A 15,433-nucleotide genomic window follows, 5' to 3' on the forward strand; every position below is an offset into this window, starting at 1 on the left:
ATGGTAAATAATATTTAATACTGAAATGTGTTAATATTACACAAAAAGCAATACTTATTTTAAAATTCCCAAATATGATCTTCAAAGTTTAAGAACACCCTGTCTCTATTAAAAATACAAAAATTAGCCAGGCATGGTGGTGGATGCCTGTAATCCCAGCTACTCAGGAGGCTGAGGCAGGAGAATTTCTTGAACCTAGGAGGCAGAGATTGCAGTGAACAGAGATCACATCATTGCACTCCAGCCTGGGCAACAAGAGCAAAATTCCATGTCAAACAGAGTTCAGTCAAGAGCCTCATATATATGATGCAGTCAGCCTGAATGATGTCCTCCCTAAGAGGAATTTCTACAGCAGTGACTGCTGTTTAGAGAACATGATCATTAGTTTATGTGATGATCACTGCCACAGTACCAGTGAGAGATGCTTCTGTGATGCTCCTTAAAAATGAGAACAAAAGGCCAAGGGTGGTGGCTCAGGTTTGTAATCCCAACACTTGGCTAGAGGCTGAGATGGGCAGATTGCTTGAGACAAGGAGTTTGAGACCAGCCTGACCAACATGGTGATTCCCCATCTCTAATAAAAATACAAAAATTAGCAAGGTATGATGGCTTGCATCTGTAATTCCAATTAGGTTGGGAGGCTGAGGTATGAGAACTGCTTGAATGCAGGAGGCGGAGGTTGCAATGAGCTGAGATCACAACAGTGCACTCCAGCCTGAGCAAGAGAGGGAGACTCTGTCTCAAAAAAGTAAACAAAACAAAAGCAGAATCACAGCTGGAAACACTTGTCAGTCAGTGTCATGCTTTCTATCTCATCTCCTGAGCCACCCTGACAATTCTGCTCAGGGCTTCCAGGGGCATCTCTGCCTAGAGCAGGATGATGTTCAATTCTATTAGTCAAAGTGTTCATGAATGTTCTGTTTTTATGTAAAACCACTCCATAGGAGAGTCTCTAAGAAGCTGCCTATGACAGACAGGAGGGTCATCACTGCAGAAAACAATGACATGTACATCAAAAGCATGTATGCGGCAAAATCACAAAAGAGAATACAAAACCAGGAAGAGCCAAGATAGACAAGGGCAGATTCCTCACATCAGGAGGGACATTTTCCTCACCCACAGACTCCAGGTTCCTGTAGTTCTCCAACATCACGGCCCTGTATAAAGCCCTCTGTGCAGGGTTCAGGCATTTCCACTCCTCCAAAGAGAATTCTATAGCCACATCCCTGAAAGTTAAGCATCCCTAAAATTAAACACACATTTCAACAAAACATTAGGGAGGAGTCATTACCTTCATACAAAATGAGAAAAGGGAAAATAATATTGATTTGATCCAAGACGGTGTTCTGACAAACCCACGTCAAGGTATTTTTGAACATTTCTTTCTGTGCAGTTGCATTTTATTGTACTTTCCTATGATAGATTTTGAAATCTCCTAGTCACTGTGGAAGTCTCAGTTTTATGGAAAATATAAAAAATATATGTCTGGGCATGGTGGCTCACACCTGAAATGCCAGCAGTTTGGGAGGCTGAGGTGGGTGTATCAACTGAGCTCAGGAGTTCGAGACCACCCAGGGCAACATGGTGAAACCAAGCATCTACTAAAAACACAAAAACATTAACTGGGTGTGGTTGTGCATGCCTCTAGTCCCAGCTATTTGGGAGGCTGAGGTAGGAGTATAGCTTGAGCTCCAGAGGCAAAGGTTGCAGTGAGCTGAGATTGTGCCACTGCACTTCAGCTTGGGCTGCAGAGTGAGACTCTGTCTCTCTCTCTCTCTCTCTCTCTCTCTCTCCCTCTCTCTCTCTCTCTCTCTCTCTCTCTCTCTCTATATATATATATATATATATATATAGCCAGGCATGGGGGCTCACACCTATAATCCTGTCACTTTGGGATACCAAGGTAGGTGGATCACTTAAGGTCAGGAGTTTGAGACCAACCTGGGCAACATTGTGAAACCCCATATCTACTAAAAATAGAAAAATTAGCTGGGCATGGTGGGGGAATGTGCCTGTAATCCCAGCTATTTGGGAAGCTGAGGCAGGGGAATTGCTTCAACTCTGGAGGCAGAGGTTGTGGTAAGCTGAGATGACAGCACTGCACTCCAGCCAGGGCAACAGAGCAAGTCTTTCTCAAAATAAAAATATATGTATGTATGTATATATTGCAAATAATGTGTTTTCTACTGAAACCATGGGCTTGGCTTGGCGTGGTGGCTCACACCTATAATCCCAACACTTATGGAGGCTGAGGCATGTGGATCACAAAGTCAAGAGATTAAGACAATCTGGGCCAACATGCTGAAACACTGACACTATTAAAAACACAAAAATTAGCTTGGTATGGTGGTGTGCGCCTGTAGCCCCAGCTACTCAGGAGGCTGAGGCAGAAGAATCACTTGAACTCGGGAGGCTGAGGTTGCAGTGAGCCAAGATAGTGCCATTTCATTCCAGCCTATCGACAGAGGGAGACTCTGTCTCAAAAAAAATCATGGGCTTCTCCATTAATGCTCTCCTGGACACATTTCAAATCACACCTACACACACTTCAATTAACTTCAGTCGGGACATTATAAGCAAAGACCTAGAGAGGACACATCCACAGCTACTCACCAGGCTGAGGTGGGAGGATTGCTTGAGCCTGGAGAGCAGAGTTTGAAGTGATCCAAGATTGCACCACTGCACTCCAGCCTGTGGGACACAGTGAGACCCTATCACCCCCACCCTCCCAAAAGTTGGAAGCTCATTGAATTAAGAGACGCCTTCAAGAAATCATAAATGCAATGCATGAAGAAAATGAGAAGGTCAACCAACATCAGAAATTATGAAGAACTACACAGAAACTCTCAGGCTAAAAATACAGTAACTAAATAGAAAAAGTCAATACATGGGTTCAAAATCAGAATTCATTATGTAAATTAAAAATTAGTGAAGAGGGGACAGGTGAGGTAGCTCATATCAGGACTTTGGGAGGCCGAGGTGGGTAGATCGCTTGAGGTCAGCAGTTCGGAGACCAGCCTCATCAATATGGTGAAACTTTGTCTCTACTGAAAATACAAAGATTAGCTGGGTGTAGTGGTGGGCTCCCCACTGCACTCCAGCCTGGGTGACAGAGTGAGACTGTCTCAAAAAATAATAAAATAATTTTTTAAAAAAGGCCAGGCATGGGCCAGGCACAGTAGCTCATGCCTGTAATCCCAGCACTTTGGGATGCCAAGGCAGGCGGATCACCTGAGGTCAGGAATTCGCAACCAGCCTGACCAACATAGAGAAACCCCATCTCTACTAAAAATACAAAATTAGCCAGATGTGGTGGTGCATGCTTGTAATCTCAGTTACTTAGGAGGCTGAGGCAGGAGAATTGCTTGAACCTGGGAGGTGGAGGTTGCAATGAACTGAGATTGCATCATTGCACTCCAGCCTGGGCAACAAGAGAAAAACTGTGTCTGAAAAAAAAAAAACCAGGCATGGTGACTCATGCCTGTAATCCCAGCACTTTGGGAGGCCAAGGTGGGGGGATCACCTGAGGTTGGTAGCTCAAGACCAGCCTGATCAACATAGAGAAACTCTGTCTCTACTGAAAATACAAAATTAGCCGGGTATGGTGGTGCATGCCTGTAATCCCAGCTATTCGAAAGGCTAAGGCAGGAGAATTGCTTTAACCATGAAAGCGGAGGTTGCAATGAGCCAAGTTCATGCCACTGCACTCCACCCTCGGCAACCAGAGTGAAACTTCATCTCAAAAAAAAAAAAAAAAAAAAAGTAGTGAATAGGAAAAGAAACAACAACAAAGAATAAAGAAAAATGAAGGGAGTCTAAACAGACTAACAGGACACCATCAAGGACACCATCCTACACATTATGAAAGTCCCAGGCCAGGTTCTGGCTCATGCCTGTAATTTCAGCACTCACGCCTGTAATTCCAGCACTTTGGGAAGCCAGGGTGTGGGGATCACCTGAGGTCAGAAGTTCATGACTGGCCTGGCCAACATGGTGAAATTTCATCTCTACCAAAAATACAACAATTAGCCAGGTGTGGTGGTGCGCACCTGTAAACTCAGTTACTTGGGAAGCTGAGGTGAGAGAATCACTTGAATCCAGAGGCAGAGGCTGGAGTAAGCCGAGATTGCACCACTGCACTGCAGCCTGGGTGACAGTGTTGGGATTTACTCAAGATAGGGGCAGAAATATTAAAGAGAAATATTAGGGAAAGTTATAGGGAATAGTCACAAACCTTTTGGAATGCCGAAAGGTTATATAGCTTGTAATAATTGAACAGGCTGAAGGCACTCGGTTCTTACCTTAGAGCATTAGGTCATAGGGTAAATACTAGGGACAATAGAGGCTTCCCCAGTTAAGTCTGTTTACCCTACCTCCATTAACTAACCTTTGAGCCAGATGGCCCTCTAGGGGGAGGCTGACCAGGGAAATTGCCCCTTAATGGTATTTACTTCAGACCACAGTACCTGAGCTTTAATCATTCATAAAACTACTCTCTTAACCATGCTAATTATCCTCAAGTGTGTTTACTCAAACTTCTGTTGTTAATTCTATTCTAAATAAATGCCTGGAGTGTGAGCTGCTCAGGGCCGGCTGCAGTGACAAACCTCTCTTGGTGTGCAGGCGATTGGGCACCCAGCAGGACTGGCAAAGCAGAATATCTATGTGTCGGTGTATGTTTCATTCATCCGTCTGGGCCAGGGTCCATGGGCAGACCCCTGCAGCTAATGCCCTCTTGTGAGGAGCAATACCTCAGTTGATGTCCTGTGTGAGGAAAGTCAGGGATCTGAAGAAACAGACCCCCCGCAGTTCAAGACTCTCTTGAGGCAACCTGCGAAGGAAGGGTGAGGACCGCCCTCTTGAGGAAAGCTGCGATGGAAGCGTGAGGAACGCGACCCCCGAAAACGAAGGCAAAGAAGGACTTCGTGGTCAAGCCAGTGAGTAATCAGTAAGTCATTGGTGCCCACTCGAGGTTACCACCTTCTGGGGGAAGTTGAGTCAAGCTAAGGTTTCATCACGGGACAACAGTTGTCAGCTCAACAGAAACAGTATATAAAAACGTTCAGACAGTTGCTTAAGGCTAGTGGTCGGAAACACAGCAGAACTAGCAAAACAGAATTATCTGTGTGTCAGTGTATGTTTTATTCATACGTGGTTTAGGTCAGGGTTGACATGCAGATCCCGCAGCTAATGCTCTCTTGTGAGGAGCAATACCTCAACAGAGCAAGACTCCATCTCAAAAAAAAAAAAAAAGAGTACCAGAAGTCACAGAAGTGAGTGAGAAGAAGAAAGGAACAGAAAAGCTTGTTGGAAGGCATAATGGCCAAAAATTTCTAATTTCAGGATGCAAAAGAAACAAATTCAACACCTTAAGAATATCCAACATGGATAAATCTAAGTAAGAGACCTATAACAAACAACATCATAATAAAACTGTCAAAATTCAGAGATAGAGAAAGAATCCTAACAACAGCCAAAAGAAGAGCTAACTGTCACCCAAGAGGGAGCTCCTGTAATATTATCAAGATATTTCTCGGCTGGGCGGGCGGTAACTCACGCCTGTAATCCCACAACCTTGGGAGGCTGAGGTGGGCAGATCATGAGGTCAGGAGTTTGAGATCAGTCTGGCCAACATAGTGAAACCCATCTCTACTAAAAATACAAAAAATTAGCAGGGCGTGGTGGTGTGTGACTGTAATCCCAGCTACTCAGGAGGCTGAGGCAGGAGAATTGTGGTGGTAAGACCATGGTGGTAAGAATTATGGTGATAAGACCACAGTAGTAAGCTTTGCTTAAGTGAGTGGGAAATTTTGCATAGTCTTAGTCAGAGAGGGCACCTCTGCAGCTGGGGGTGGGGATGGAATCTTCCCACATCTAAAAGAGGAAATGGCAAATCCAAGAAGAAGCAATCAGTTTTCAATACCCCAACTTGCAGGAAACTTCCAGATATCTGCAGTGAAGTCACCATGCTCACAGGCAGCCAGTGTGTTATTCTTAGTAACAGTGAAAAACTGTCAAGGAGATTAAGTGAAGTCAGGGGTTTGAGACCAGCCTGGCCAACATGGTGAAATCCTGTCTCTATTAAAAATACAAAATTAGCCCAGAGTGGTGGTGGACACCTGTAATCACAGCTGCTTGGGATGCTGAGGCATGAGAATCTCTTGACCCTGGGAGGTGGAGGTTACAGTGATCCCAGATTGCTCCAGTGAACTCCAGCCTGGGCAATAAAGGGAGATAGAATTTAAGATGACAGGGACTGAGAAAAGCCTTGGGTGAGTGTGAGCAAACTTGTGACGCAGGACGCTTCAGACTCATGGAAGTCTGCCTACTACAATACCTGGTATATCAGAAAAGAGAGAGAATAATCCACTGAGGAATATCACTTTACCTGAGGAAGAGCCATCCTTGTCTCCTTTTCTTTGGTCTTCTTGGTAGCTTTCTCATGTAACATGAGTCTTTGGAAATTAATTCTGTGTGAGAAAAAAATATGATATTTAATTTTTTTTTTGAGATGGAGTCCAGCTCTGTCACCATGATGGGGTTCAGTGACATGATCTCGTCTCACTGCAACCTCTGCCTCCCCAGTTCGAGGAATTCTCCTGCCTCAGTGTCCCAAGTAGCTGGGATTCAAGCCATACTCCACGATGCACAGCTAATTTTTGTATTTTTAGTAGACATGGGGTTTCATCATGTTGGCCAGGACAGTCTCAGTCTCCTGACCTTGAGATCTGCCCACCTCAGCCTCCCAAAGAGCTACGATTACAGGGGTAAACCACCAGACCCAGCTGAGATTTAATGTTTAGAAACCACACATTCCTTTCCTGTGACAAAACACACACAGGGGAGACCTCACCCGGTATAAAGACTGTCCTCTACTGCCCACTGCACCAGAGATCATGCAGAGATAAGAAAGCCCCACAGGAAGACCTACAAGGGTAATTTTGACCCATTTTCAGATTTTGCTCCCTCCTGAAAATGTCCACACACACGCTAAAGCAGAGCACAGACCTTCAGGGCACAGATCTGGCCCTAACCAAACCCCATGCAGAGCACAGCCCCCTCACCTCCCTGTGGATCACAGACTGACCTCACTTCTCAATATGGGGGAAACTGTCTTGATGTTCAATGCTGGACACAGATGAGAATCACCAGTGCCACTGTATTATTGAGTGTGTGTCCCATCCTATGATAATAGCAATCTTTGACAGAATAGCATAAAAGATGTATTTGCAAAATGCCTGAGAAACCTAATGTAAAGTCAGGGTTGAGCTCCACTCAGAGGGTACCAGCTGAGCACAGCCCCACCTTCTGGCTCTGCTCTCCCCTTGGGAACTTGTTCCCACCAGGATCCAGTGAACAGCGAAGGAGCTAAAAGAATCACACAGAACAGGCAACATGGACCAGAGGTGGGGGTGAAGGTGGGGCTGCAATGCCAAATGGGGGCTGTGGGAGATCACAAAGTTACTGTAGATAAAGTGATGTCAGAACAAAGACTTAGGGAAGAAAGGCTGCTTGTCACTTGCAGCTGAGGGGCCAGAGAGTCCTAGGCAGAGGGACAGCCCAGGAGAAGGCCCTGAGATAGGAACAACCTCAGTCCCAGAAAAAGGAAAGAGGCCTGTATGGCTGGAGCAGAGGGAGTGAGGAGGACACAGGCAGATGAAGTCAGAGGGGTCCTGGGAGCACAGATCCATAGGCATGAGGTCTTGAAATATTTTTCTCCCACACTTCAAAAGAATTTTGGAAATGATGTATTTTCTCACTCTCTTCATGTGTACACACAACTTTTCTTTGCGTTATAAATTACAACATTTACAAATAATGGAATTCATTTCTCATTTTAAAACTACATGCTGTCAAGTTTGTCTAAGTCCCCAGAAGAACACTGTCACCCTCATCTGAGACATGTAGGACTGCAAGGGAATGTGTTCGGGGGTTTAGGAAGTCACCTATGGAAATGTGCATGTGGAGATGCCTGTTTGGTCTCCCAGCAGAGAGCTGAGGAGCCAAATGAACACAGAATTGTAGAGCTCAGGGGAGAGGCCTGCAGGGGACATGGAGTTGTGTAGGTGGGTTGAAGTTGTGAAATGACACGATATGGAAGGGCAGTGGGTGTGGACAGAGACAAGGAGAGGTTCAAGATGATCTGACTCTAATTACCTGTTTTTTCCATTCTGGTACTTGTGTTTTTTATATTTTTGGAGAACAGTAACTTATTTAAAATTCGTATTACACCTGAGCATTACCCTCTCATATAGAAAAAGCCACAAACTATTTGGCCAACCATTTCAGGGGTCAGTGTCACTCTGACTGAGCTTTTCTTGTCTTATTCCTCACCTGTATATTACAGATGGGGGTCACTGAGGTTCAAAGTAGGAGACATTTCACCAAGTTATCCTGAGAAGCTCTGAGTTGAGTCGGAAGGAGGTGTGGCTCATTCCTATGTGATGGACTGGAAGGGCCAACAGAATGCGTTGGTTTTTTCTCTAGAAAATTGCAGGATGGGCCGGGTGTGGTGACTCATGCCTGTAATCCCAGCACTTTGAGAGGCTGACGGGGGTAGATCACATGAGCCCAGGAGTTTGAGACCAACCTGGGCAACACGGTGAAATCCCGTCTCTATGAAAAGTACAAAAAATAGCCAGGCATGGTGATGTGCATCTGTGGTCCCAGCTATTTGGGAGGCTGACCAGGAAGGATCACTTGGACCTGGGAAGCAGAGGTTGCAGTGAGCCAAGATCGTAACACTGCACTGAAGCATGGCTGACAGAGTGACACTCTGTCTCAAAAAAGGAAAAAAAAAATTCCAGGACCATCTTTTATATACCTGAGCAAAAGAAATATCTCTTTCAATGTCTAAGGTCCTGATGGCATGAATCCTAAACATGCAATTATTTTCCCACAAAAATGACAGAAATACGTTCAAAATACACACAATTGTGAACCCCTAGCTAAAGGTGTTTAAAACACTGAAAGAGAGGCAGTGGTAGAAATGAGATCTGAGCAAATGTTTTCTTCATGAACACATGGACTCTGCTGGAACAAGGTTCTAAGTCAATCCAGCCCATCCTTCAACATCTGCAAAGAATATTATGGACCAGAGGAACTTGAGGAAAATGTTTACTTAGAGGCTCACAGCTCACCATTTAATCAGATGACATGAGGAAAGAAAATGGAGTAATAGGCTACTTGAACTAAATTTTGATGTTGGTGTAAAGAAAAAATTTCCTTGATATCTTTATTGAGTATACATTGAAACAACCTAAAATCATTTATCAGGTACCAGAAAATGTTTCCAATACATAATAAAGACTAGAAAGCAGGCAGTGCTCAATCTAAACTGAACACAATAAATTTCAGAGAAAAACAATTTTAAAATGGTTAAAAAATATACATCTAATGAAACATGGGGTCAAAGAAGAAAATTCAAAGCACATATAATAGTTTGAAAATGATGATGTGATTTCGTAAGATTCTACCAAAGCTTATTTGAGAAGCAGTTATTTATTTTACTTTATTTTATTTTATTGAGACGGAGTCTCGCTCTGTTGCCCGGCTGGAATGCAGTTATGTGATCTCGGCTCACTGCAACCTCCGCCTCCCGGATTCAAGCGATTCTCCTGCCTGTCTCCCCAGTAGCTGGAATTACAGGCAAGCACCACCATGCTCAGCTAATTTCACTATTTCAGTAGAGATGAGGATTCACCATGTTGGCCAGGCTGGTCTCAAACTCCTGAAATTAGGTGATCCGCCAGCCTTGGCCTCCAAACTGCTGGGATTACAGGTGTGAGCCACTGCACCAGGCCTATTTTTTTTTTTTTAATTAAGAACAAGCTGGGTGTGGTGGCTCATGCCTGTAATCCCAAGACTTTGGGAGGCCGATGTGGCTGGATCCCTTAAGCCCTAGAGTTCGAGACCAGCCTGGGCAACATGGAGAAAGCCCATCTCTATGAGGAACACAAAAATTTGCCCTATGCAGTGGCATGCAGCTGTGGTCCCAGCTACTCTGGAGGCTGAAGTGGGAGGATCCCTTGAACCCAGGAGGTTTATGCTGCGGTGAGCTCTGATCCTGTAACAGCTCTCCAACCTGGGTGTCAAAGTGAGACCCCATCTCCAATTAAAAAAAGAAGAAGAAGGAACCACTGGGTCCTGGGTCTAGGGGCAGGGAATCTAAGGCCAATTAACACGAACTTTTAAGTCCACGCCATCTGCTTCTGGGTCTGTGCCAATCAGGGCAGGACAAAAGCCAGGACTGGGGGGTGGAACCCCAGGAGGTGAGCCGGGCCTGAGCAAGGCCATGAAGGGATGCAGATTAAGTGGGTGGGGCCTGAGTGAGGCCAGGGTGGGGCATGAAGGACAAGGGGCCTGGTGTGGGGGGGTGAGGGGGGAAGAGGCCTGGGCTGTGAGGGGTTCGCAGGGGAATGAAAGGGTCAGGGCCTGAGCTTCCCTCTATCTCACTCTCCGTGTTTCTGTTTTCCAGGTTTTGAAGGCGAAACCCACCAGTGAGGCTGGAACAGCTCAGGAGTCAGGGAAATAGTACCTTCCTGAGAAGTGAACATGGGGTGGTAATTAGAACGAGGAAAGTTCCTTACTATTGAAATTAATTTTAGCAATTTAATTCCAAAACCTCAAAGTTGTCTAGGGCAGGAATGCAAACTAGAATGCGAAATGCAAAGTCCTGCCTGAGCCAAATGTACAATTTTATGCTGACGGCCCACAGAACCAATTAGAAATCCTCTCCCTTTCTATTCTTCATTCACTGGGGTGGGAGAGTCCACTCTGTGCTCAGCTCCAGAGACTTTCCTAGAGCCACCGCCTGGGGTGTGGAGCAGAGGGCTCAGGCCAGGGAGGAGTGAGGTCACCACCTGCTGCTTAAACACAGCAGGGATGTGGGTGGGGTGGTGGGAGCCAGGAGTCCCAGCTACTCAGGAAGCAGGGTAGGAGGACCGCTGAGCTGGGAAGTCCAGGCCAGCCTGGGCGACAAAGTAAGACCCTCTACCCCAGAGTTCCCCCCTCTGTCTCAGTAAGAAAAAAAGTGATTAAAAAAAAAAGCACTGACCTTGTAACAGTGCATATAAATTGCCCAGTTGTTCCTTACATGTGTTATTTTATGCTGCACTTGTTAGATATGAGTTCCAAATTTCTCTTCAAAGAATCAATATGTCAGTATGTGCAATTTGCCTTCTACTTTTAAACTTAACTTCCTCATAAAGCAACCTTTTTCAATCACCTGCTCCACCCTGACTCATTCTGATTACCTGCTCCACCCTGAGTAATTCTCCAACCTGACTCATTCCATAACCATTTTTCCCACCAAACCACTCCCCCCATCACTATTTTTAAATTAGCCAATCGGAATTAGCTTAGCCTGTGCGGTCTAATCCTAGCCAATAGGGGAATGACACAGCAGCAGGGGCCTGGAGTAAGAACCCCTTCCCGTCCCTTGCCCAAGTGTGCACTCACCATTGCTCCATCTATAAGGACGCACCCTTCTATAGAAGTAAATTGCCTTGGCCATGTGCGGTGGCTCACACCTGTAATCCCCACACTTTGGGAGGCTGAGGTGGGCAGATCACGAGGTCAGGAGATTGAGACCATCCTGGCTAACACAGTGAAACCCCGTCTCTACTAAAAATACAAAAAAAAAAAATTAGCCGGGCATGGTGACGGGTGCCTGTAGTCCCAGCTACTTGGAAGGGTGAGGTGGGAGAATGGTGTGAACCCGGGAGGCGGAGCTTGCAGTGAGCCAAGATCGCGCCACTGCACTCCAGCCTGGGCAACAGAGCAAGACTCCATCTCAAAAAAAAAAAAAAAAAAAGAAAGAGACAGAGAGTCAAAGAGAGAGAGAGAAAGAGACAGAGAGACAAAAAGGGAGTCAAAGAGAGAGGGAGAAAGAGACAGAGAGTCAGAAAAGAGAGAGAGAGTAGTAGTAGAGAGAAAACAGTATACCCTATTCCTTTAAAAGCCAGGGTAAATTTAAAACCTATAATTGATAATTGAAGGTCTTCTCCATGACCCTATAACACTCCAATACCACCCTGTTGTCAGTGTAAACAATGGCATATCCTGAAAGCACTGAGGCCACTGACAACCCGTAGCTTACCTATCAAAAATCCTTAACCCAGTAACCCGCGGATGGCCCAAATGCATTCAATCTGTAGCGGCAACTGCTTTGCTAACAGAAGAAACAGAAAAATAACTTTTAGAGGAAACCTCATTGTGAGCACACCTCATCAAGGAAGAACTATCCTAAGTCAAAAAAAAAAAAAAAAAAGGCAAAATGGTAGCTTACTGACTCAAGAATCTTCAAGTATGAGGCTATTCTGGTAGAAAAAGATGATTTAACATTAACCACTGAAAATTCCATTAACCCAGCAGGTTTTCTAACAGGGGATCTAAATCTTAATTATTTACCATGCAAAGGTCCGACCAGGCCTAGGAGGAACTCCCTTCCAGACAGGACTATACAGGGTTTCTCCCAGGTGACTGAGGGAAAAAGACACAATGGGTATTCAATAAGTGATAAAGAAACTCTTGCAGAAGCAGAGTTAGGAAAATTGCCTAATAATTGGACTGCTGAAATGTGCAAGCTGTTTGCACTCAGCCAAACCTTAAAGTACTTACAGAATCAGGAAGGAGGCCATCTATACCAATTCTAAGTTAATATGGACTGAACAAGGTCTTATTAATAGCAAAGAATTGAAATCCCAAACTTACAATGTTTTCAACAAAAGTCAAGTTTGCTAAAAGTTAACATTGTAACGTGTATTATCCTAACTTCTAATCTTGTGACCTTAGGCAGTCTAGTTCACAGACATGAAGGAAGTTCACTTTGGAAAAGAATGGTTATCATCTTTGAAAAAAAAAAAAAAAAAGGAGGAAGGAGAATTTATGTAAAAAGAATGTTATATGGTAAATTCGTTGTCCTAAAATAAATTAACTGGTGGTTTAAAGAAAGGGATGTTTGCAACAATTCAGAAAGTTGAGGCATGTTGAAGAATTGTCTGTCAAAGTTGTGAAAAAAGAAAAGTTATAAGAGGGAATTCATGCAAGAAATGTCATATAATTTGAAAGTAATTAGTCCTCCTGATTGTAAAACTATTGAAGAAACAGTTTATGTGCAAGATGTGTAAGGAAAGTAAAATATACTTTTGGTAAAAGGATTATAAGGAGGCAGAAGAATGTGGATTTTTACCTACATTAAAAGATTTAAAAAATTTGTTTTAAAGGTTTAAGCAAGTTTCAAAATGTTAATTGTAAAGGAAATTCTGTGTGTAAACATACTGGCAAAAGTTAAAGGGGTAATATCCAGTTTTTCTGTGAACTGGATATTAAAATAAAAGCACAACCGGTTTTTCTTAAAGCACTAACATGCTCTTTAACAAAAATTATAAAAGGTTAAAGAGTCTCTAAAAATCTTACCTTATGGTCAGACATTAACATTGGATAAATATGTCTACAAGGTTTTATTAAAATTAAGTTTAACATTAATAAAACACTAATATAAAGGTGAAATTTAGCTTATCTGGTATAAAAATCATACATGAAGTGTTAAATATAAAATGGTATTTGGCTTTCTTTGGTCTAAAAACTAACAGAAATAGGTGCTAAAGAAAATTTCTCAGCAAGAAGGCACCAAGGATTATAAAGTCCACTGCTGATGTCCCCACATTTAAAACAAATGATACATTTCTTAGAAATTATATACTTGGTTTATCCTCCTCCTTCTCTTCCTTTAAAACAAGAGGTCTTTCAGCACAGGCGCCAGCTTCGGAGTTTCCAGTACATCAGCATCGGCCTGGGGATGACGTTCTCATCAAAGGATGGAAAGAATGGAAACTCGAGCCAGCCTAGGAAGGATCCTATCTTGTGCTGCTAACCACTGAGACTGCTGTTCATACAGCAGAAAGGGAGGGACACATCACACCCGAGTCAAGCAGGTGCCATTATCATCAGAATCATGGGCCATTGTTCCTGGATCAAGCCCTACCAAATTAAAGCTAAGGAAAGCTTAGTCTATCTATCTTTTCCTTTCCTTTCCTTTCCCAGTGCTTATATTCATCACTATTCCTACCACTAGCAACTCTAACCCGACTTTAGAGCATTTCTGTGGTTTAGGAGCAGAAGTCACTGGAAAGGATCCTATAGGCTTCTTTAAGGTATGCTTTTTTCTCCCTCCTCCACCTCCTATAGCTGCCCCTTTCCCAAATCTATGAAATCAAACTATCACATGCCTCGTGCCAAATGACAAAAGCAAGTTCTCAGTAGTAGAAATAAGAGACCTAAGGCAAACCATAACTATTGAAACAGGGTATAAAGATGTAAATGCCTGGCTAAAATGGATTAAATATTCCCTCTGCATGTTGAACAAAGACAATTGTTATGCTTGTGCACATGGCAGGCCAGAGGCCCAGATTGTCCCCTTTCCACGAGGGCTGTCCTCCAGTAGATCAGGTGTGGGCTGGATGCTAGCTCATTTCCAGGATTCTACATCCTGGGGTAACAAGTCGTGCCAAGCTCTCTCTGTCTGCTATATCCCAAAGTTTGACACACTGTGGGTCAGCCCTCCAGGGCCATCCAGCTTCCGACTCCCAACACTAAGTTCACTTTGTGTCTCTCATGACAGCGAGGAAACTTAACATTCCTTGGAGACCTGAAGGGATGCAGAGAGCTTAAAATTTTTCAAAAGTTTACCAATCAGTCACCCTTTATTCATCCCTGAGCAGATGCATAGTGGTATCATGGTGGACCTTTACTGGACACTTTACCGAGTAACTGAAGTGACACTTATGCTTTAGTCCAATTGGCTATCCCTTTCACCCTGGCATTTCATCAACCAGAGAAAGGAAAAATAAGACACCATAAAGCAAAAGAAGTCCCTTATGGGTCTTTTGACTCTCACATCTATTTAGACACAATTAGAGTCCCATGGGGAATACTAGATCAATTTAAAGCCCAAAATCAAATAGCTGCAGGATTTGAGTCAATGTTTTGGTGGGTGACAATTAATAAAATGTAAATTGGATAAACTAATCCATGACAACCAACAGCTGTCTATTAACTACACTAGAGATGCTGTTAAAGGAATAGCTGAGCAATTAGGGGCTACCAGCCAGATGTCTTGGGAAAATGGGATAGCCTTTGACATGATATTAGCATAGAAAGGAAGAGTTTGCATCATAATTAAAACTCAGTGTTGTACCTTCATCCCAAACAACACTGCGCCCATTGAAACTAAAACAAAGACATTGCAAGGTCTGACTGCTCTGTCCAATAAGTTAGTGAACAACTCAGGGGTAAATGACCCCTTTTCAGGATGGCTAGAAAAGTGGTTCGGTAAATGGAAAAGAATAGTAGCCTCAATTCTTACTTCCCTCACAGCCGTAATGGGTGTACTTATTCTTGTCGGGTGCTCTGTCACACCATGCATCCGTGG

General features: G+C 43.8%; 2 protein-coding genes across 4 annotated transcripts in view; both read right to left on the reverse strand.

Moving 5' to 3' along the window:
- The window catches only part of ZNF83 (zinc finger protein 83), a 97,331-nt gene that overhangs the window by 37,371 nt on the left and 44,527 nt on the right, over positions 1–15,433 (reverse strand). The window lies entirely within an intron of this gene.
- LOC101130023 (zinc finger protein 816) overlaps positions 1–15,433 on the reverse strand; it is a 46,312-nt gene that overhangs the window by 9,819 nt on the left and 21,060 nt on the right. The window contains exons 4-6 of one of the 3 annotated variants that reach the window (XM_055370362.2): positions 6,389–6,470; positions 2,614–2,691; positions 1,117–1,226 (exon numbers count right to left, since the gene is read on the reverse strand). In XM_055370362.2, the coding sequence (XP_055226337.1) occupies positions 1,117–1,226; positions 2,614–2,691; positions 6,389–6,470 (270 nt within the window). Of the gene's footprint in view, positions 1–1,116; positions 1,244–2,613; positions 2,692–6,388; positions 6,471–15,433 lie in introns of all 3 variants that reach the window. The other 2 variants (XM_063701603.1, XM_055370363.2) reach the window with 2 other exon arrangements.

This window comes from Gorilla gorilla, chromosome 20 (assembly GCF_029281585.2).
Source record: "Gorilla gorilla gorilla isolate KB3781 chromosome 20, NHGRI_mGorGor1-v2.1_pri, whole genome shotgun sequence".
Classification (NCBI taxonomy): Eukaryota; Metazoa; Chordata; class Mammalia; order Primates; family Hominidae; genus Gorilla; species Gorilla gorilla.